The sequence below is a fragment of the Anolis carolinensis genome, chromosome 6 (genome assembly GCF_035594765.1).
Source record: "Anolis carolinensis isolate JA03-04 chromosome 6, rAnoCar3.1.pri, whole genome shotgun sequence".
Classification (NCBI taxonomy): domain Eukaryota; kingdom Metazoa; phylum Chordata; class Lepidosauria; order Squamata; family Dactyloidae; genus Anolis; species Anolis carolinensis.
Genome location: NC_085846.1, coordinates 3,838,012 through 3,862,345, shown reverse-complemented (window position 1 = coordinate 3,862,345; position 24,334 = coordinate 3,838,012). Strand labels below are relative to the sequence as shown.

Below are 24,334 nucleotides of genomic sequence, written 5' to 3'. Positions count from 1 at the left end.
AGACTCTACTGTATTATATATTTATTATATTGTTAAATTGATACAGATTAACATTGAATAGTGTTGCAGTTCAAAGCCTGGCTGCATTCAGCCTGGGGAATCCTTTGTTGGGAGGTGTTGGGTGGCCCTGATAGTTTCCTGTCTGTAATTCCCGTTTTGTGAGTCTTGCTTTTTATTTACTGTCCTGATTCTAGAGTTTTTTTTAATACTGGTAGCCAGATTCTGTACATTTTGATGGTTTCCTCCTTTCTGTTGAAATGATCCACATGCTTGTGGCTTCTCTGTGTCGCCTGACACGGTGGTTGCAAGACAGTAAACAATCCTGACAGGAAACAATCAGGGCCAGCTAACATCTCCCAACAAAAGAATCCCCTAGGCAGGCTTTGAAGCTGCAAGGCTGTTCAGTGCTAATCAAGCCGGCCAACGGCAACCTTGAGAGTCCCATACAGCAAATTCCATGACTTATAGGTTAAAATTCATTTGCCTTTAATTTAATAATTTCAACATTCACACTTGCCTCCCAACATCCTGGACATAATTGCACAGGTATATAAACCCCACTTGCCTAGTTTCCAACAGACCTCACAACCTCTGAGGATGCGTGGGCAAAACATCAGGAGAGAATGATTCTGGAACATGGCCATAGAGCCCAGAAAACTCAAAGCCTTCGACAACACATTGGTCAAAGAGTATTGACCAATGGCTCTCCTTCGTCTGGGAGAGAAATGACCCCAAGTTGGCTCGGGGCCTTCGGAAACTACAACTCCCAGGACCCCATAGCATTGCAGTTACAGGGATATCCAACTGGACTGAGCAAATATTCAAACCTTTCCCATCCTGATGTTGACATTGGTTGGACTACACTTCCCAGAATCCCCCAGAAGCAGCGATTGCCTGGCCAATTAGTATGATTTGCAATCATTTCAACCCTATTTATTTATTATTTATTTACTTATTACCGACATTTATATCCCGCCCTTCTCACCCCGAAGGGGACTCAGGGTGGTTTACAAGTTATATATACATACAATATATTATATAGTATGGCACAATATAAGCATAATATATTATATTATACTATACAACTATATTGCAATAATTATTAGTAATATTACATTTGATGTAAATATACAATTATAATAGTGTATTATTACATTGTATGACATATTATTATTAATATATATACAATATATTAGTATAGCACAATATAAGCACTATAATATTGCAATATTATTAGTAATATTACATGTAATATAAATATACAATTATACTAGTGTATTATTACATTGTATGACATATATATATATATATATAGTATTAGTATAGCACTATATAAGCACTATAATATTGCAATAATTATTAGTAATATTACATGTAATATATAGAATTATAATAGTGTATTATTATTAATATATATATACAATATATTAGTATAGCACAATATAAGTATGACATAATATTATTAATATACATATACAATATATTATTAGTATAGCACAATATAAGCCCTATAATATTCCAGTAATTATTAGTAATATTGCATGTAATATAAATATACAATAATAATAGTGTATTATTACATTGTATGGCATATTAATATATATATACAATATATTATTAGTATAGCACAATATAAACATTATATAAGCACTATAATATTGCAATATTAGTAATATTACATTTAATGTAAATATACAATTATAATAGTGTATTATTAAATTGTATGACATATTAATATTGTGCTATACTAATATATTGTGTGTGTGTATATATATATATATATACACACAATATATTAGTATAGCACAATATAAGCATTATATAAGCACTATAATATTGCAATATTATTAGTAATATTACATTTAATGTAAATACACAATTATAATAGTGTATTATTACATTGTATGACATCATATTTACACACACAATATATTAGTATAGCACAATATAAGCATATAATCACTATAATATTGCAATATCAGTAATATTACATTTAATGTAAATACACAATTATAGTAGTGTATTATTACATTGTATGACATATTATTAGTATTATATGTATATACAATATATTAGCATAGTATAATATGAGTAATATATATTATTATATTGTTAAATTGATACAGGAGACATGGTGGAAAGATTTCCCCCCCCATTTACAAAGGGAGGCCTCTCGCCCACGTGGGCTTTTTTCTCTCCTTCCTCCTCGCCTCCCATTGGCTGCCGCCTTTCCCGCCCCTTCCTGACAGGCGCGGCGGAGAGCCAATCCGTTTCAGTTTTTCCCGCGGTGACGTCACGTCGCCTGCTTTCCCGTCCTAGCCCCGCCTCTTTGACGTCACCCAACTTGCGAATTTCGCCCAATCAACGCAAGTCGGCGTCAACGCCTGACGCGGCGCGCCCTTTCCATAGGGTTTTTTTTTTTCACAGGCTAGCCAATAAGGGAGAAGCCGGTCTAGCTGACGAACAGCGCGGCGGTCCAATGGAGAGAGCGGAAAGAGGGGGCGGGATTTGACGTACGGGCCAATAGAGGAGGGGCCGGTGGGCGGGGCCGCGCGGCTCTTATAAGGGGCCATGAAGCGGGCGGGGCTAGGACCTTTCTGCCCAGAATGTCTGCGAGTCAAGAGAGCCGGTGAGTGAGCGCGAGGAGAGGCTGTTCTCCCCCCCCCCGGGGGTAGGCCTAGGCTGTTCCCTCTTCCTTCCATCCTCCCTCTTCGGTGGACCAAACCATTTCAGTGGTAGGGGGGATTCCGTTATACATCCCTCATTCCTGCTATTTTCACAATCCGGGTATTTTTTTCCTTTGCGTGCTTTTTTTCCCCTCACCCTTGGCCTTAAGTTCCCTTTCCTCCATACCACGTGGCCGATTTTTTTTCCCTCCCCCTAAAAACGGATTGGACTCTCCCTCGTCCTTTTAGTCCCTTATGGACCCCTGGGCGAAACCATTTCCTTTCCGGGGGGGAGGTGAAAAAAAATTGGGGAAAGGTAGGTAGGCCTTGAGCGCTGGCGCGGCCTTGGCGTGCCTCCTCAAACGAAGAGGGACGCCATTTCGCGGATCGAGGGCGCTCTTAATGGAGCTGCAATCCCACCTATTCTTCTCCCCCCCCATTTTTGAAACCTATTGGTCCGCCCTTTCCGCTGGTTTCCTACATGTAGGACGAGTCTATTTTCTTTCTATGGGGGTAGCTTAATTATTTTTAAGGTGTTTTTTTTCACTTTCTTCGTGGAATGCTTTCCCCACATTTCCCCCCGCCATTTTGTGTCTCGTTCTTACACAACTTTCTTCCTTTTCCCCACAATAATGGTTCCTTCCCCCTATTTCCAACTCTTCCCTCCCCCCTTCGAGACACTTGGTACTTCCCAGCGCCTTGTTTCTTTGGGGGTGCTTGGGCGAGACCATTCCCTTAGTCGGGGGGCTCGCTCAGGCAAGACCATTTCCGAACTCCTTCGCTTTATTCCAATGGAAACGACCCTCTCCCCCCTTCCTTCGGAAACGTTTGGTACTTCCCAGAGCCTTGTTTCTTTGGGGGTGCTTGGGCGAGACCATTCCCTTAGTCGGGGGGCTCGCTCAGGCAAGACCATTTCCGAACTCCTTCGCTTTATTCCAATGGAAACGACCCTCTCCCCCCCTCCTTCGGAAACGTTTGGTACTTCCCAGAGCCTTGTTTCTTTGGGGGTGCTTGGGCGAGACCATTCCCGAACTCTTTCGCCTTCTTCCAATGGGATCAACTCTTTCCCCCCCCTCCTTCGGAAACGCTTGGTACTTCCCAGAGCCTTGTTTCTTTGGGGCGCTTGGGCGAGACCATTCCTTATTCGGGGGGTCGCTCAGGCGAGACCATTCCTAAACTCCGTTTTCTTCCCATGGGAACAACTCTACCCCCCTTCCGGAACACTTGGTATATCCCAGCGCCTTTCTTTTGGGCTCTTGGGCGAAACCATTCCTTATTCGGGGGGCGGCTCGGGCGAGACCATTCCCAAACTCCTTCTAATGGGAAAATCCATTAATTAGGAACGGGGGGAGAAATTGTGAATCCTAGAATCTCATTTTTTTGTCACCACCCCCCCCCCTCCCTCGGGCGCGTCCATTTTTTTTTCCTTCCTGGCCTTGCCCATTGTCCTGCCGCTCCGCATCCGGGAACTTTCGGGCGCCCGTGACGTCACGCGGCCCCCGTGGCCGCAGGCGAGGAGGGGGGGCGGCGCCTCGGACGCCCTTATAAGGAAATTCCGGAAGTGGGAGGCCCGAGAGCGGAGGGAGCAGCACGTGGGAGGCGCCGCAGAGGCCTCGGGCCGCGCGCGCTGCGAGGACCCGGATGCCAGGAAGGGAGGCCGGCGGAACTTCCGGTCGCAGAGGCCTAAGATGGGGCCTTGGGTTAAAAATGGCGGCGGAGCGTTGTGGACACCTCCAAGGGAGGCCTAGATGGATAGTTTGAGGGAAAATTAGGTAATTTAAGTGTGGTTTTAGCTTCTACTAACAGTTCTATGCCGACTTGGGTCCTGTGGGGTGTTTTGGACTTCAACTCCCAGCGTGCCTCGCGGCCTCAGGCCCCTTCCTTTTCCCCCTCAGCCGCTTAAGCGGCTGAGGGGCAAAAGGAAAGGGCCTGAGGCTGTGTTGAAGTCCAAAACACCTGGAGGGAGGCCCAAGTTTGGCTCATGCCTAACCTAAAGTAATAATAATAATAATAATAATAATAATAAATTTATAGACCACGCTATCACCCCGAAGGGACTCAGGGCGGTTTCCAACATACGGCAACCATTCAATGCCAAAAGAAAACCATACAAACAGTTTACATCAAGACAAAGCACATTAGACAGCATAGACTTGCCATCAGTTGGGGGCCCTCCCTCCAGCAACAACATAGTACTGTATACTAATATTGTGCTATGGTGATATATTTTATATGCCTATAATGTTGATAATGCAATAGAATACTAATAATACAATATAATATTAATTATATATTATAATTAATGCAATATTACTAATAATATTACAGTATAGTGGTATAGTACAATATAGTAATATACAGTAGAGTCTCACTTATCCAACATTCGCTTAACCAACGTTCTGGATTATCCAATGCAATCTGACTTTTAGTAATCAATGTTTTTTGTAGTCAGTATTTTCAATACATTGTGATGTTTTGGTGCTAAATTTGTAAATACAGTAATTACTACATAACGCTACCGTGTATTAAACTGCTTTTTCTGTCAATTGTAAAACATGATGTTTTGGTGCTTAATTTGTAAAATCATAACATAATTGGATGTTTAATAGTCTTTTCCTTAATCCCTCCCTATGATCCAACATTTTCGCTTATCAAATGTTCTGCTGGCCCGTTTATGTTGGATAAGTGAGACTCTACTGTATGCTGCTTATATTGTGCTATGCTAAATAATATAATACTTTGTATGTAAATATAAATTGTAAGCCGCTCTGAATCCCCTTCGGAGTGAGAGAGGGCGGAGTATAAATCTAGTAAATATAAATAATAATAATTGTTATTATTATTTTATTTTTATACCTTGCCACCATCTCGGGGCAGCTTACAGATAGAAAACACACCTGGAATCACACTGGGTCCAGTTCTGGGCACTGCAACTGAACAGAGATGTTGACTCTAAGATGGAATTTGTCCAGAAAAGGGAGACTAAAATGTTCAAGGGTCTGGAGAACAATCCTTATGAGGAGCGGCTAAAAGAGCTGGGCATGTTTAGCTTGCAGAAGAGAAGGTGGAGAGGAGAGATGAGGAGAACCCATAGACCAAGACATGAGGGGGAACATAATAATAATATATTTATCAAGATGTGAGAGGAACATAATAATATATTATTGTTGTACTGGTCAAACCACACCTGGAACCACACTATCCCATTTTGGGCACCATAATTTGAGGGAGATGTTCTGGAATGTGTCCAGAAAAGGGAGACTAAGATGATCAAGAGTCTGGAGAACAGTCCCTATGAGGAGCGGCTGAAAGAGTTGGGCATGTTTAGGCTGCAGAAGAGAAAGCTGAGAGGAGAGATGAGGGCCAGGGATCAAGACATGAGGGGGAACATAATAATAATATATTATTGCTGTACTGGTCAAACCACTCCTGAAATCACACTATCCCATTCTGGGCACCATAGTTTGAGGGAGATGTTCTGGAATGGGTCCAGAAAAGGGAGACTAAAATGATCCAATAGTCTGGAGAACAGTCCCTATGAGGAGTGGCTGAAAGAGTTGGGCATGCTAAGCCTGTAGAAGAGAAGGTTGAGAGGAGAGATGAGGGAGTGCCGTGGCTCAAGACCTGAGGGGGAACACAATATATTATTGCTGTACTGGTCAAACCACACCTGAAATCACACTATTGCATTCTAGGCACCATAGTTTGAGGGAGATTTATTTATTTATCCTCAATGGGACTCAGGGCGGATCACACTGCACACATAAAGGCAAACATTCAGTGTCATAACATAGAACCCAGAGATAAGACGCAGGCACAGGCTGGCCTCGAACTCATGACCTCTTGGTCAGAGTGATTTGTTGCAGCTGGCTTGCTTTCCAGCCTGCGCCACAGCCCGGCCGGAGATGTTGACCGTAAGCTGGAATCTGTCCAGAAAAGGGAGACTAAAGTGTTCAAAGGTCTGGAGAACAATCCCTATGAGGAGCGGCTAAAAGAGTTGGGCATGTTTAGCCTGCAGAAGAGAAGGTTGAGAGGAGAGATGAGGAGAACCATAGATCAAGACATGAGGGGGAACATAGTAGTAATAATATATTATTGCTGTACTGGTCAAACCACTCCTGAAATCATACTATCCCATTCTGGGCACCATAGTTTGAGGGAGATGTTCTGTAATGGGTCCAGAAAAGGGAGACTAAAATGATCAAGATTCTGGAGAACAATCCCTGTGAGGAGCGGCTAAAAGAGCTGGGCATGTTAAGCCTGCAGAAGAGAAGGTGGAGAGGAGAGATGAGGAGAACCATAGTTCAAGACATGAGGAGGAACATAATACAGTAGAGTCTCACTTATAATAATAATTTTATTTTTATACCCCGCCCCATCTCCCCGAAGGGACTCGGGGCGGCTTACATGGGGCCAAGCCCGGACATCAACAATATAACAGAGCAATAAAACAAATCAATCAACAATAAAAACAAGTCATAGAAAAAATCACATTCAAAAAATATAATGATAAAATCTTGGGTTGGAATCAAAGATTTAGCTTATCCAAGCTAAATGGGCTGGCAGAAGCTTGGATAAGCGAATATCTTGGGTAATAAGGAGGGATTAAGGAAAAGCCTATTAAACATCAAATTAGGTTATGATTTTATAAATTAAGCAACAAAACATCATGTTTAACAACACATTTGACAGAAAATGTAGTTCAATATGAAGTAACACTATGTAGTAATTACTGTATTTATGAATTTAGCACCCAAAATATCAGGATATGTTGAAAACATTGACTACTAAAAGGCAGCCTGCGTTGGATAATCACGAATGTTGGATAAGTGAGAGTACTGTATACTGCTTAAACAGCTGAGGGGCAAAAGGAAAGGGCCTGAGGCTGTGAGGAATGGTGGGAGTCGCAGTCCAAAACACCTTGAGGGCCCAAGCCTGATCTGTATCGAAAGAGTCATACTCTCATTGTCCCTTGGCGTCTAATTCTTCGTGTTTTCTTCCTAGATCTAGAGACAATGGCCCTGAAGGAATGGACCCCGATGGTGTTATTGAGGTGAGTGTTGTGCACCTTGGGATCCTTGGAGGAATCGACTGGATGTTTTAAAAAAGCAGCTTAACGTAAAAGCATCAGCATACAATTTAAAATATACAAATATGCAAACATTAAGGTTGGGTTTAATATAACATTTTGAAAATTCCCAGTTAAAAACCATTAAAGCCTTGAAAGCGATTGCTGGTAATCGGTTAAACCAGGGTTTCCCAAACTTTGGACTTCAGTTCCCAGAATCCCAGATCAATGTTTAAGCCAATAAAGGCTTCTGGGTGTCTTAAGTTTAAAAGCACAGCGCCCACCTGGGAGTATTCCTGTGCTTTGAATTGTGACCTTCTACATAGGAATGTCTATAAAGCAGGTCTCCATATGTCCATCCAGAAATCCCATGGTTTACCTAGGCCAGAAATGCCCAAATACCAGTCCTCCAGGTATTTAGGACTTCAACTTCCTGGAGCCTCAGCTCTTTTGGTGAATGATCAATAAGAATAACTTTATTTTTATACCCCGCCGCCATCTTCCCCAAAGGGACTCGGGGTGGCTTACATGGGGCCAAGCCCAAACATAACGAACATAGTAAAACACATTGAGTAAACAAGTCAATAAAACAAATCAATAAAACATGGATAGAAGAAAACCATGAAAAGCACTTAGAAATTACTGGGCCATAAAGTACATATATTGAGTAATGAAATCATGAAAGGTAACCCGAGAATATTATTCTAGATAAGGAACTAAGGATGAGGAATCAAGGAATGTGGAGGCTAAACTTCAAAATATAAGGAAGAACAGTGTTTGGGAAACACCTTGGTTTTATAACAAAGGTCCCTAAGAACTCAGGAAATATGTTAGAAATCTTTTTTAAAAAACCTTCAAAGATATATAATTTTTCTGCAATAATACTTTTAAGGTTCATCCCAGTGTGGAAAAGGCTGATAAAAGCTTAGTATTGATGACCCTTTAGTAGTACTTGTGGTTCTCTGGGGATTGAGGAAAGGTTCTGAGGTCACCTTATTTGAAACTTGAGGTTATTCTTTTCTAAAGTCAGCCTCTCATCCCAGTAGTAAGCAAGACTGGCTCTGCTTCCTGTCTTAAATTATATATTATTTATTACATGTAATATTACTGGTAATATTGCAGTATAGTGGTGTGGTGCAGTGCAATATGCTGGTCTATAGTGCTAGTGTTGTGCTGTACTAGTGAGTCCCCTTCGGGGTGAGAAGGGCGGGATATAAATGGGACCAGATGAGGTAGATGGTGTAACCCAGTGACAGAGAGATCTGAAACCCAACTTCAGGAGCTTGGGACATAGGAGGTGACAGGACCCAATGGGCTCACTCTCTTTGCCTTCTTCTCTGCAGAGCAATTGGAATGAGATCGTGGACAGCTTTGACGATATGAACCTGTCCGAGTCGCTCCTGCGAGGAATCTATGCTTATGGTTTTGAGAAGCCTTCTGCCATCCAGCAACGAGCCATTCTCCCTTGTATCAAGGGTGAGAGAGAGACACACACACATTTCTTTGTTTCTGTTAAAAAGGAGAGTGGGAAAACCTAATAACTTGTCCTACTTTCTTTCCAACCAAATGTTGGCCGTTATCCACCCTTCAACCCCCAAAAATTGCTGTCTGAAATGCTCAGTTTATAGGTAGTGATTGGGGGTGATGGGAATTATAGAGCCTATGCATATTCTAGTTTGGAAGATTCCCTCTTTTCTTAATAGGAGGAAGTCTGTTCATAGCATCTTTGGCCCTTGTGCTTTGAGAGAAAAAAGCAGTACAGTGTTCCCTCACTACTTCGTGGTTCGCTATTAGCGGATTTGCTGTTTCGTGGTTTTTACTATAAATCATATAATAAAATATTTATAAATTATAAATCATAATTTACAATTTACAGCCTGACGAAGGAGAAGCCAAAGGGAGAGAAAAGGAGCCCAAGTGGCAATGGGAGGTGATGGAGGCGATTTATCAACACAGGATTGGTTGTTAAAGACTGAAAATAGTGTATAACTAAAATAATGTATAAATATTAAAATAAATATAGCGTCCCTACTTTGTGGATTTTCACTTATTACGGGTGGTCCTGGAACCTAACCCCTGTGATAAGTGAGTGAACACTATATAAATAATAATGAAGGTGATGTTGGGAATTGAGCCACCCTTGAGGTGTTGGGCTGGAATTCCCAGCATTCCCAAACTAGGACTGTGGGGAGTTGCAGTCCAACCAGATCTCAAGCGGTGTATTATTTGGTCAGAACAATTCTGAGAGGTTTGGACTTACCCTGTTTCCCTGATAGTTTCCCTTGTTAGTGGTAGTAACAAGAAATTCTTGATAGGATTCACTGTTTATCTGGTCATGTGGGTTTGCGATGACAACTACTGAACAGTATATAATAAATGTTCAAATTTTTTTGGTTCCCCAATAATTGTGAATTTTTCGTTATGGAAAAATAAGACATCCCCTTGAAAATAAGACCTAGTGCCTCTTTGGGAGCAAAAAATAATATAAGTACAGTAGAGTCTCACTTATCCAAGCTGAACGGGCTGGCAGAAATTTGGATAAGTGAATATCTTGGATAATAAGGAGGGATTAAGGAAAAGCCTATTAAACATCAAATTAGGTTATGATTTTACAAATTAAGCACCAAAACATGTTATACAACAAATTTGACAGAAAAAGTAGTTCAATATCCAGTAATGTTATGTTGTAATTGCTGTATTTACGAATTTAGCACCAAAATATCACAATATATTGAAAACATTGACTACAAAAATGGCTTGGATTATCCAGAACTTTGGATAAGTGAGGCTTGGATAAGTGAGACTCTACTGTAGTTATATTACTTATGGTAGTTACAAAGTTATGGTAGTTACAAAGTGGCCAAATTAATCTGTTGGGTCGAAGATGCTGGTAAAGTGTGTCTTGTTCTAACCAAGGGACACTTTCCAGTCCATGTGGGGCTGGACTTCCTGATATTCCCACTCTTTCCCCCCTGCTAACTGGGCAAAGAAGCACCTTGTGATGTGGTGCTTTCCTTAAATCTAGCAGGGGGACAGCAATACTCCCTATTCATCCCAGTACAGCATCCTTCCCAGTGGCTGATTGCTGGTTCATGCTGGGGAAACAGGTCCTGCTTTTCGGAGCGTTTCGGCTGGTGGGTTTCCTTGCTCTTCATCCCTCCCTTCCTTCCTTTTTGTGTAGGTTATGATGTGATTGCCCAAGCCCAGTCTGGCACTGGGAAGACTGCCACGTTTGCCATCTCCATCCTGCAGCAGATCGAGCTGGACCTGAAGGCCACCCAGGCGCTGGTCCTGGCCCCCACCAGAGAGCTGGCCCAGCAGGTAAGAAGAACCCAAAGCTCCGGAGAAGGATTAGGAGACCCTTCTTGCCCTGGTCCCTTCGGTCCTCCCTCCAGGTGTTTTGGACTTCAACTCCCACCATTCCTCACAGCCTCAGGCCCCTTCCTTTTCCCGCTCGGCCGCTTAAGCGGCCGAGCGGGAAAAGGAAGGGGCCTGAGGCTGTGAGGAATGGTGGGAGTTGAAGTCCAAAACACCTGGAAGGCTGAAGTCGGCCCATGCCTGCTCTATCCCCTGCTGACTGGGCAAAGAGGTGCCTCTCATCATGGCACCTTCCTTATATCTAGCAGGGGGACAGTAATTCACCCTGTTCATCCCAGCGCAGCGTCTCTCCCAGTGGCTGCTTGCTGGTTCATGCCGGGGAGACAAGGCTGACCAGTCCACCAAAGCCATGTCTTGATGACCAAGTCTGAGTGTCCTCGCGTGACCTCTTCCTCCTCCTTCCCCCCCAAAATAGATCCAGAAAGTGGTCATGGCTCTGGGCGACTACATGGGCGCCTCCTGCCACGCCTGTATAGGAGGGACCAACGTCCGTGCCGAAGTCCAGAAGCTGCAGATGGAAGCCCCTCATATCATTGTGGGGACCCCCGGGCGAGTCTTCGACATGCTGAACAGGAGGTACCTGTGTAAGTAGCCCTGCATTTTTAAGTTATAGGATCGTAGAGTTGGAAGAGACCTCATGGGCCGTCCAGTCCAACCCTGGCCAAGAAGCAGGAAATCGCATTCAAAGCACCCCCGGCAGAGGGCCATCCAGCCTCTGCTTAAAAAAGCCTCCACCACAGTCCAGGGGAGAGAGTTCCACTGTCGAACAGCCCTCACAGTGAGGAAGTTCTTCCTGATGTTCAGGTGGAATCTCCTTTCCTGTAGTTTGAAGCCATTGTTCCGTGTCCTAGTCTGCAGGGCAGCAGAAAACAAGCTTGCTCCCTATAACTTCCCCCTTACATATTTGTACATGGCTATCTTGACTAAGCCTTCTCTTCTGCAGGCTAAACATGCCCAGCTCTTTAAGCCGCTCCTCATAGGGATTCTTGTTCTCCAGACCCTTAATCATTTTATTTGCCCTCCTCTGGACGCTTCCATCTTGTCAACATCTCCCTTCAACTGTGGTGCCCAGAATTGGACGCAGTATAATTCCAGGTGTGGTCTGACCAAGGCAGAATAGAGGGGGAGCAGGACTTCCCTGGATCTAGACGCTATTCCCCTATTGATGCAGGACAGAATCCCATTGGCTTTTTTCGCCGCCGCATCACATTGTTGGCTCATGTTTAACTTCTTGTCCATGAGGACTCCCAAGATCTTTTTCACACGTACTGCTGTCGAGCCAGGCCAAGTTGTTTGAGTTTGGAAATGTTTGAAAATTCTTCTGGGGGGGGGGGTCTACAAAATCCAGTTTCAGCAAAGTTGAGGGACTTGTGAGGAGGGCTGGGCAGCTTCGTTAGCGCTTGCCATGGATGCATCCTATCACATCACAAGATTTGCCCTCCAAATTCTGCATGGAGAATAGCAGATGCCATAATTCCACAGGTTGGAGTCCCGGCATCAAAATGGCACCAAAGTGCCCTACTCATGTGCCATGTAAAAAAAGACAAGTGAGTGCATTCTAATAATAATACAGTAGAGTCTCACTTATCCAACATAAACGGGCCAGCAGAATGTTGGATAAGTGAATATGTTGGATAATGAGGGATAAAGGAAAAGTATTAAAAATCAAATTAGATTATGATTTTACAAATTAAGCACCAAAACATCATGTTATACAACAAATTTGACAGAAAAAGTAGTTCAATGTGCAGTAATGCTATGTGGTAAATTACTATATTTACGAATTTAGCACCAAAATATCACAATGTATTGAAAACATTGACCACAAAAATGTGTTGGATAATCCAGAGTGTTTGATAAGCGAGTGTTGGATAAGTGAGACTCTACTGTAATAATAATAAGATATTACATTATCCCACCACCATCTCCCCTGAAGGGGACTCGGGGCGGCTCACAGAAGTATCAAATACAAAACGATAACAATGTAGAATACATCAATAAACAATAACAAAAATTCACATTCTGTAGAATTGTGACACTTGTCAGTCATGAATCCTAATGGAGAACAGCAAATCCTAAGTGTTGGAAATGTGAAAAGCACAAGGGCACGTTCTTCCACTGTTGGTGGACATGCGAAAGAGCAAAGATTTTTTGGAAGGAAATATAGAGAATAGCAAAGTATGCAAAAAATACTATAAATTAAGATCAAAATAGAACCAAAATTCTTCCTATTAGATCTGTTTGACATAGATAAAGACAAGAACAAGAAAGTACTATTTAATTATATGGCAACAGCAGCAAGGATGACTTATGCTAAATTGTGGAGAGAAAAGAAATACCGGAAATGGAGATGTGGATTGTAAAGGAGCTCATGAACATGGATAGACTCACCTATCTGTTATCAACAAGAAAGCTGACAGCCATTTAGAGATTACTTAAGAAATGAGAATATAAAAATAATAATTTGAAAGATAGGAAAGACGAAATAAAGGAAAAAGCAATACGATATTAACAAGCAAAACAACTTCCCCAACAAACATCAGTAGAGAAGAAAAAATTGGTGCCTGAGAAACAGAATGAGGACTGTGAATTAGGTGAAGAAATCACTTTCACTGAACACACCATATAGTAGATGGAAGTCATTTTAATTCTTTATTTTTTATTCTTCATTTTCCAGTTTATTATTAGCATTATTATTCTTTCTCTTCTCCTTTCCTATATCTATTTTTTCTGTTTTTCTTCTTTTCTTATTTTTTCTTTATTCTTTATTCTTTTATTTTTTTTAAAAAAAATTTTTTTTGGTTTATAGGGATCATGTATCTTCTTAGGCCTGACCCCCCTTTTACCCATAGTGGTTGATGTCTGTACTATTACTTTATTTGCTTGGTTATTTGTGTCTTATTGTATGCAGTGTTTTTAATTATTATTTTATAAGACTTGTGTCTTTGTTCTAAATTTCTGCCATGTGTTTTAAACTGTTTATACTTTGTTTCTGTTTGGGCTGTGCCCTGATGTTAGCCGCCCTGAGTCCCTTCGGGGAGATGGTGGCAGGATAGAAAAATAAAGTATTATTATTGTTATTATCTTTCTTTAAAATGCAAATTTGTAAGATGTTACTCTAATTTTTTAAAAAAAAGATTACTGCAAATCCCAGGGTGGAGCACAACCTAATTCAGGATTTTTGGTGATCTCGTGCATTAATGCCAAATGATTTAATTCCTGAATATTTAGTATTGTTTACATAGCTTTTGTAGTGGTGATTCAGGATTTCCCATTTTGCACCCCAAACGGCTGCTGTTCCGTGATGATTGGCCTCATGCGTGTCATCTGACCCCCTCGCTGCCCCACAGTCTCCCTTCCGGAAGGCGTTCTGCCTTGTTGGGGGGAGATGTGGGGTTTGCTTGGGGGAAGTGATCATAACCTAACAAGGTCCTGAGGACAGCGGCTTCCCTTTGTCCCCTTTCAGCCCTCCCAAGTGTTTTGGGCTTCAAAAAGTTTGCCCAAGCCTCCTTTAGTCTGTATTTTGTCTATGACATTTTGCAGGATCTTTGGGTGCAAAGTGTAAGGCGTTAAATACGTTAAATACATTTATTTTCTTTTTTGGTCTCCTCAGCCCCCAAGTTCATCAAGATGTTTGTGCTGGACGAAGCCGACGAGATGTTGAGCCGCGGTTTCAAGGACCAGATCTACGACATATTCCAGAAGCTGAGTGGGAACACACAGGTAAGAGAAGGACTTGCATTGCTGCTTAACTTTGGCAGGGATTGTAATAAGGATAAATGGGCCTTCCAGGTGCTTTGGACTGCAACTCCCACCATTCCTCACAGCCTCAGGCCCCTTCCTTTTGCCCCTCAGCCGCTTAAGCGGCTGAGGGGCAAAAGGAAAGGGCCTGAGGCTGTGAGGAATGGTGGGAGTTGCAGTCCAAAGCACCCGGAGGGCCCAAGCTTGCCCATGCCTGATCTACATTCTCTTCCTTCTTCAGGTGGTGCTCCTGTCTGCCACGATGCCCATGGATGTCCTGGAGGTGACCAAGAAGTTCATGAGGGAGCCCATCCGCATCCTGGTCAAGAAGGAGGAGCTGACCCTGGAAGGTATCCGGCAGTTCTACATTAACGTGGAGAGAGAGGTACGTCCATTGATTGATTATTGATCTATTGACAAAGGTGTACAACAAATCAATATATTTTTTTTAGTCCTGTTTTAAGCAGAGTTGGTTTGAAACTGTTACTAGTTGTGATATCCTCGGTTTTATATATTTGATTTTTAATGTGTTTTATCAGGGTTTTGTATATGATGTTTTTATTATTTCTTCATTTTTAGTATTTATTTGTCATTTTGTTAAAGTTACAGTTAGATTGTTTCACTCAGTGCACTTTGCCCAGTTCATTTTACGATTTTATCGCTGTGTTTTAACATGTGTGTTTACAATGATTGTGATTTTATTTTATGCCTTTTAATTTTATTTGTGTGTTTTTTGTATTGGATACCATTGTATGCTTGTTTTCTATCTGTAAGCTGCCCCGAGATGGTGGCAAGGTATAAAAATAAAATAATAATAATAATAATAATTGTTTATTTATATTTACTACATTTATACTCCGCCCTCTCACTCTCCGAAGGGAATTCAGAGCAGCTTACAATTTATATTTACATACAAAATATTATATTATTTAGCATAGCACAATATAAGCAGCATACAGTAGAGTCTCACTTATCCAACATAAACGGGCCAGCAGAACATTTGATAAGCGAAAATGTTGGATCATAAGGAGGGATTAAGGAAAAGCCTATTAAACATCAAATTAGGTTATGATTTTACAAATTAAGCACCAAAACATGTTATACAACAAATTTGACAGAAAAAGTAGTTCAATACACAGTAATGTTATGTTGTAATTACTGTATTTACAAATTTAGCACCAAAATATCACGATTTATTGAAAACATCGACTACAAAAATGCGTTGGATAATCCATAACGTTGGATAAGCGAATGTTGGCTAAGTGAGACTCTACTGTATATATATAAGCACTACTTGCCTAGTTTCCAACAGACCTCACAACCTCTGAGGATGCCTGCCATAGATGTGGGTGAAACATCAGGAGAGAATACTTCTGGAACATGGCCACACATCCCGGAAAACTCACAGCAACCCAAACATCATGTTTTACAATTGACAGAAAAAGCAGTTTAATACACGGTAGCGTTGTGTAGTAATTACTGTATTTACAAATTTAGCACCAAAACATCACAATGTATTGAAAATACTGACTACAAAAAACATTGATTACTAAAAGTCAGATTGCATTGGATAATCCAGAACGTTGGTTAAGCGAATGTTGGATAAGTGAGACTCTACTGTATATTACTATATTGTACTATACCACTATACTGTAATATTATTAGTAATATTGCATTAATTATAATATATAATTAATATTATATTGTATTATTAGTATTCTATTGCATTACATTATAATATTATCAACATTATATGCATATAAAATATATTACCATAGCACAATATTAGTATACAGTACTATGTTGTTGCTGGAGGGAGGGCCCCCAACTGATGGCAAGTCTATGCTGTCTAATGTGCTTTGTCTTGATGTAAACTGTTTGTATGGTTTTCTTTTGGCATTGAATGGTTGCCATATGTTGGAAACCGCCCTGAGTCCCTTCGGGCTGATAGCGTGGTCTATAAATTTATTATTATTATTATTATTATTATTATTATTATTATTATTATTACTTTAGGTTAGGCATGAGCCAAACTTGGGCCTCCCTCCAGGTGTTTTGGACTTCAACATAATCCAAAACACCTGGAGGAAAAGGCCAAAGTTGGCCCATGCTTGAGCTAAGCTTTACAAAAAGGGCCGACTGTCCAGGCAGTGTAGCTTTTTGGAATCAACCTGGGGCTTGTCGGCCCCAAAAGAGGGCATTTCCTCAACCTGTTCCGTTCTCTGACCAGGAGTGGAAGCTGGACACTCTGTGTGACCTCTACGAGACCCTCACCATCACCCAAGCCGTCATTTTCATCAACACCCGGAGGAAGGTGGATTGGCTCACTGAGAAGATGCATGCCCGGGACTTCACCGTTTCGGCCATGGTGAGCTTTTTGCACCGTTTATGTTACACTCATCTGTTTGGGGACATAACAGGATGATACTCTGAATATAATCACTTTCATGAGGGCCTGTAAAATGCAAAAAGTACCCATCAAAAGGTGGTTGTTACTTGTATTTATTTTTAGGTATTGTGGGGGTTGATCTCCCGAAACGCCTGGAGGGAGGGCCAAAGTTTGCCCATGCCTGGGATACAGTGGTTGTAAATGCGAAAGCATGACATTGTGAGCCAAGAAGATGCCTTCCTGTTGTCCTTACCCACGTCCTCCAACCCTTGTGTACCTTTGCTAGGCAAATGTAGGCTCACTGTAAAATGGGATCAGGATCTAACCCAGTGTTCCTCTCCTTCCGCAGCACGGAGACATGGACCAGAAGGAGCGTGACGTCATCATGAGGGAGTTCCGCTCCGGCTCCAGCCGTGTCCTCATCACTACCGACTTGCTGGTGAGTTGTCTCGACCGTTGACCTTCTTGTTTGCCCCATCTCCTCCTTCATTTGCTTTTGCCCAGGACTGGACACATGGTTGTTCTCCCAAGTGACATCTGACCAAAGCAGGTTAGAGTGGGACTAGGGGTTCCTTCCATCTTGGACATTAGACTTATCTAGGATCGCATTGGCCTTTTTAGCTGCCGCACCACACTCTTGGCTCTGGTTCATCTCAGGGTCCTCTTCTACCTTCCCTCCAAGGAGATTCCCTCTCTGCCCGGTCGCCTCGGTGCCGTTGGCGGATTGTAGCTCCTTGGCACAGGAAACAGGGCTGCCCTTCTCCACGACTGGGGCCGGGAAGGCATCCCGTCACTGTGTGGCAGCCCACAAGCAGCCCTTTCTACACTGCAGGAAGAGGCCCTCCTGCTTATTATATTGCAGTAGCTTCGCTAGGCAGCTGGGATGCTTTGGATCTGTTTCCCCTATCATTGTATCTGTAGGCATATTTGGTATCTATTGCAACATAGCCAGGCCTGTATATGAGATGATAAATACATAGGGTGATGCTCTGGTGAGGTTTTTTAAAAAACATATACAGTGCACACATACAAATGTATACACACACTCCATTTCTAAGCCGAAGAGCTGGCGTTGTCCATAGACACCTCTAAGGTCATGTGGCTGGCATGACATCATGGAGCGCCGTTACCTTCCCACCTATTGATCTACTCACATTGGCATGTTTTTGAACTGCTAGGTTGGCAGGAGCTGGAGCTAACAGCGGGCGCTCACTCCACTCCCGGGATTTGAACCTGGGACCTTTCAGCCTGCAATTTCAGCAGCTCAGCGCTTTAACACACTTTGCCACCGGGGGCTAAAGCTCGGGCAAATACAAAACAAACATGGAACGACATCAAATAACAAAAAACCATGCGCAAATGAAAATTAAAATAACATAAAATAAAATCACAAACATTAGTAAAACACAGCAATATAGTCATAAAAGTGAACTGGGCAAAAGCACACTGAGTTTTGTAAGCATGAAGTTAAAAGTGCTATATACACACACGTACAAATGTATACACGATAAAAAATGATAAGAGAACAAAAACCCACAGACCAATGTTATCTCTTCCTTAGGAGGCTTTTCTTTGTAGCAAAATAACATGCTTGCGGTATTCACACAATGTTTCCATAACACAAATCAAGTTCTTTATACTTCCTTCTTTGCTTCCACGCTGGGCTTCGTTCTCATACAGATAAACAGCTTTGCTCTCACAGAGCCTCCTCGTACACAAAAGTTACACCGGAGCTTTACACATGAGGCCTTCAACCTGGGACTTCTCTCACCAAATCTTACTCACACCATGCCTTCTCATATGGAGGCATTCTCAGGATGATACTAGTCTGGCCCACTAACTCTTAATAGCTGATTTAACCCTTTTGGTGCTTGACTCACATTTTTGTAACTAGGAGCCCCCGGTGGCGCAATGGCAGGACTGATGACCGACAGGTCAGGGGTTCAAATCTGGAGAGTGTGGATGAGCTCCCTCTGTCAGCTCCAGCTCCTCTCCCCGACAGTATCTGACACTACTAGCACTTTTATGGTCCAGTTCTTTTTAGGAGCCAACCCAGGATTTTATCAAGCATGTTTGTTTTATGTGACCTCATTTGTTTTATGACTTGTTGATTGATTTGTTTTACAGTTCCCTCACTTATTGTGGGGGTTAGGTTTCAGAAGCACCCGCAATAAATGAAAATTCGCAAAGTAGGGACACTATATATTTAGACAGTTTAGTAATTATACACTATTTTAAGTCTTCATCAACCAATTGTGTGTTGATAAGTCGCCTCCTTCTCCTCCCGTTGCTGCTTGGGCTCCTTTTCTCTTCCTTCAGCTTCTCCTTCCTTCCTTCCTTAGGCTGTAAATTGTAATTTTTATTATTTATAATATTCTTTTAGAGTTTATTGAAAAACAGCAAATCCGCGAAATAGTGAGGGAACACTGTATTGTTGTGTTTCGTATTGTCTGTTTTGCCTGGGCTTGGCCCCATGTAAGCTGCCGTGAGTCCCCTCAGGGAGATGGGGCGGGGTATAATAATAATAATGTTATTATTATTATTATGTGGGGACATGAGAGAAGCCTCCGGCAAGGATGGTAAAATAAAAAACACCTGGGCAACATCCTTGCAGATGGCCAATTCTCCCATTTGCATTTTTCCATGGGGAAAATTTTTAATTAAAAATACCTACATAATTTTTTAAGGAGCCCCGGTGGCAAAGTGTGTTAAAGCCCTGAGCTGCTGAACTTGCAGAGTGAAAGGTCGCAGGTTCGAATCTGGGGAGCGGAGCAAGCACCCGCTGTTAGCCCCAGCTTCCGCCAACCTAGCAGTTCGAAAACATGCCAATGTGAGTAGATCAATAGGTACCGCTCCGGCGGGAAGGTAATGGCACTCCATGCAGTCATGCCAGTGGCCACATGACCTTGGAGGTGTCTATGGACAACGCTGGCTCTTCGGCTTAGAAATGGAGATGAGCACCAACCCCCAGAGTCGGACACAACTGGACTTAACATCAGGGGAAACCTTTACCTTTCACCTACATAATTTTTAATATTTCTGACACGCTTCTTTGCCACGGTCTCTGTGAAATGGCATGTATTTTTGTTGCAGGTACAGTAGAGTCTCGCTTATCCAAGCCTCTGGATAATCCAAGCCATTTTTGTAGTCAATATTTCCAATATATCATGATATTTTGGTACTAAATTCGTAAATACAGTAATTACAACATAACATTACTGCGCATTGAACTACTTTTTCTGTCAAATTTGTTGTATAACATGAAGTTTTGGTGCTTAATTTGTAAAACCATAACCTAATTTGATGTTTAATAGGCTTAATCTCCTTATTATCCAATACTCGCTTATCCAAGGTTCTACCGGCCCATTTAGCTTGGATAAGTGAGACTCTACTGTATTATTGTTGTTGTTATTATTATTATTATCATCATGTGGGGACATGAGAGAAGCCTCCCACAAGGATGGTAAAACATCGAAAACACCTGGGCAATATCCTTGCAGATAGCCAATTCTCCCACACAAGAAGTGACTTGCATTTTTCCATGGGGAAAAAAATTGTAATTAAAAATACCTACATAATTTTTAATATTTCTGATACGCTGTGAAATGGCACGTATTATTGTTGCAGGTAATAATAATATAATAAAGAGAAAGTTGACCTAACATTGGTAAAAGATTAGGCCCTGATGGCTTATGCTTTTCCTTCCTCTCCTTTTTAGGCTCGTGGCATCGATGTGCAGCAGGTCTCCCTGGTTATCAACTACGATCTGCCCACCAACCGGGAGAACTACATCCACAGGTGAGGGAAACGTATAAGCTGACAACACAGGGCAGATGCAAAGTTGGGCCTTGCAGGTGTTTTGGACTGCAACTCCCACCATTCCTCACAGCCTCAGGCCCCTTCCTTTCCCCCCTCGGCCGCTTAAGCGGCCGAGGGGGGAAAGGAAGGGGCCTGAGGCTGTGAGGAATGGTGGGAGTTGCAGTCCAAAACACCTGCAAGGCTCAGGTTAGCCCATGCTTGGTGTAGTACCTTGCATTATCCCCTCTCAACGCCTCTCCTCCCTCAGGATTGGTCGAGGCGGCCGCTTCGGCAGGAAAGGGGTGGCCATCAACATGGTGACGGAAGAGGACAAGCGCACCTTGCGCGACATCGAGACCTTCTACAACACCTCCATCGAGGAGATGCCTCTCAACGTGGCCGACCTCATCTGAGCCTTGCCTGGGCCTGGCCTTGCGGTGCCTAGAAAACAACCTCCCCGGTGGGCACAACAAAACACCCCTTCGAATCCTTCCCATCCACCCACCCACCCACCCAGAAAAAAAGAAAAAACCCCAAATACTTTTGCCCTTTTCTATTATTATTTTTTTTGAGTTTTCTTGCCTTTTGAATAAATGTCACTTTTTTGGAGGCAAAAAATGAAATTTATAGTGTTTACTGGAGCTTTTTCCTCTCTCTCTTGTCTCTCTCTCTCCCCTTCCTTCCTTTCTTTATTTCTCTCTTTCTCTGTGATTTCATTTTTCCAAAAAGCCCCCAGATTCGAACCCAGAAACCCATTCAGGTCTCCTTATGTATTTTTTGTAACAGAGAGAAGTTTCCCGTCTCTTCTCGCTTTTCCCTCCAGAAAACATCCATATATTGTTAATTATTTTTGTAGCCGCCTTCAACATTTTTTCCCCCTTTTTTCGCAGAATCATGGTGCTAAAAAACTGGGGGGGGAAGGAAATAACCTTTCGGAAGCTTGAGAATATAAAACCTACCTCAACCAGAAGGTCATGGTTTTCTGTTCTCCCTGCCTGGAAATCATTGGTGAACGAAGAGAAAACACACAAACAAAAAAAACAATGCCAATTTGTTTCCCCCCTTTTTCGACACGAGGCTTTGCAAAACCCCCTTTCTCCTTCCTTCCCTCCCTCTCCATTATTGTCCTTTCTTAAAATAAAATCGACAAAAAAAATTGGAAAACTTTTTTCATACCGCAAAAAAAGAAAATCTGTGCATTGCAAAACCTGAAAACCCTTTTTTTTGTATAGCTATTATTTATTCAAAAGGAAAAGTTACAGTGACCAAAATAAACGTGATCTTGAGAAAAACAAAACAAAACTGCGCCTTTGCTTTGGGATGATTTGTGCAAAAATATATATAAATAAATGGAGGGGAGGCTCTCTTGGTCTGATGTTGCTTATCTGAAACTGGAAGTGGATTGCAGAATTTGGAAAAAATATATTTGTATTTGGGTAGATTATATCGAGAGATAGCTAGAAGACAATGGGGTCCAAGTCTAAACAATAAATTCATTGGGTTACTGTGAGTTTTCCGGACTGTCTGGCCATGTTCCAAAAGCATCCTCTCCTGACATTTCGCCTGCATCTATGGCAGGCATCCTCCGAGGTCGTGAGGTCTGTTGGAAACTAGGCAAGTGGATATACAGTAGAGTCTCACTTATCCAACATAAACGGGCTGGCAGCATGTTGGATAAGCGAATATGTTGGATAATAAGGAGGCATTGAGGAAAAGCCTATTAAATATCAAATTAGGTTATGATTTTACAAATGAAACACCAAAACATCATGTTATACAACAAATTTGACAGAAAAAGTAGTTCAATAGGCAGTAATGCGATGTAGCAATTACTGTATTTACGAATTTAGCACCAAAATATCACGATGTATTGAAAACATTTGACTATAAAAATGTGTTGGATAATCGCGAATGTTGGATAAGTGAGACTACTGTATATATATATATCCCTGTGGAATGATGACCAGGGTGGGAGAACTCTTGTCTTGGAGGCAAGTGTGAATGTTGCCATTGGCCACCTTGATTAGCATTAAATGGCCTTGCAGCTTCAAAGCCTGACTGCTTCCTGCCTGGGAGAATCCTTTGTTGGGATGTATTGGCTGGCCCAGATTGTTTCATGCTTGGAATTCCCCTGTTTCTCCCGACATGCATCTGGACCATGGCATACAGCCTGGAAAACCCACAGCAATTCCAGCCAGGAAAGCCTTTTGACAACACAATAAATTCATTCTACATATTTTATACACAATATATTTAATTTTGTGCCTGAAACAAAAAAAATTTATGTACATGGAACCATCGGAAAGCAAAGGTGTCACTGCTAATTTGGAGACATTTCTTTTCGATATCTAAGTAAAGGGAATATATATTGGAAGAATAGAAAGGACTCGGGCAGTTTGGAGCGGGATCTTTATCTTCATTTTTTCATTAATTCTTATATTGGAAAGAGGAACGACACGGGCGGTTTGATGCCAGCTGTTTAGCTTCAGTTTTACGTACTGGTAATTTTTATACTCTGGCAGTTTGCTAGCTGTTTCTCTTCAATGTTTCCTTAATTTTTTCATAATCTTTATATTGGAAGGATAGAAAGGACTGGCACTTTGAGGCTCACTTTTAACCTTATTTTTGTTCCATTTTACATAAACTATTATGAATTCTTTTATTTACAGTCTTAGCGAATGAGGGGGAAAAGGAAAGGGCCCGGGGCTGTAGGGAATTGTGGGAGTTGAAGTCCAAAACACCTGGAAGGAGGGCCCGGGTTTGCCCACGCCTGAACTAGACTATGTGCCCTGTGTTGCCCATGTACACATTTTCTAACAATATTGAAAGGACGTTTTGTTGGATGTGGAAAGACCAAATTGAAGATACTGAGCCTGTTGCAAAGTCCGGCCTGCAAGATATTCCTATGTATATCTACACATAAAAGTCCCCTAAAAGTAAGAGGAAGTGTCTTGGCGCAAAGAAGGTCTGGAGATTGGCTCCAAGTGACTGGCGTTTCCCAATCGCGTTGCATCAGATTGAACCCAAATCGAGTTTCATCAGGCATAAATACTCCTGGCTTTCGAGATCTCCGTCTTTTGGGAGCCATTTCCAGGATGAGTGACACCTGGCTCGACAACATACATGTGGGAAAGATCTTCATGGAGAACAAGTTGAGCATGAGCCAAGAGTGTGATGCAGCAGCTCAAAAAGGCAACGGGATTTTGGGCTGCATCTGAAGGAAGGAAAATAGTGTCCGGATGGAGGGATGTCGTGGTGCGTGTCTGGCTCTGGGGGTTGGTGCTCATCTCCGTT

General features: G+C 42.1%; 1 protein-coding gene and 2 non-coding genes across 3 annotated transcripts; all 3 read left to right on the top strand.

The window, feature by feature from the left end:
• Nucleotides 1-2,516: 2,516 nt before the first annotated feature.
• eif4a1 (eukaryotic translation initiation factor 4A1) lies at nt 2,517-21,552 on the top strand. Its single transcript, XM_062957372.1, has 11 exons — nt 2,517-2,629; nt 7,671-7,719; nt 9,078-9,210; nt 10,916-11,055; nt 11,528-11,696; nt 14,726-14,835; nt 15,095-15,238; nt 17,084-17,221; nt 17,592-17,681; nt 20,961-21,040; nt 21,309-21,552. The coding sequence occupies exons 1-11, from the start codon at nt 2,607-2,609 to the stop codon at nt 21,451-21,453; spliced, it is 1,221 nt and encodes a 406-aa protein (XP_062813442.1). The 5' UTR covers nt 2,517-2,606; the 3' UTR covers nt 21,454-21,552.
• Nucleotides 10,702-10,843, top strand: LOC134292837 (small nucleolar RNA SNORA48). The gene has a single exon (XR_009999968.1). It is a non-coding gene; the product is annotated as a small nucleolar RNA SNORA48 (small nucleolar RNA).
• LOC134292847 (small nucleolar RNA SNORD10) lies at nt 14,409-14,552 on the top strand. Its single transcript, XR_009999978.1, has one exon. It is a non-coding gene; the product is annotated as a small nucleolar RNA SNORD10 (small nucleolar RNA).
• Nucleotides 21,553-24,334: the final 2,782 nt, after the last annotated feature.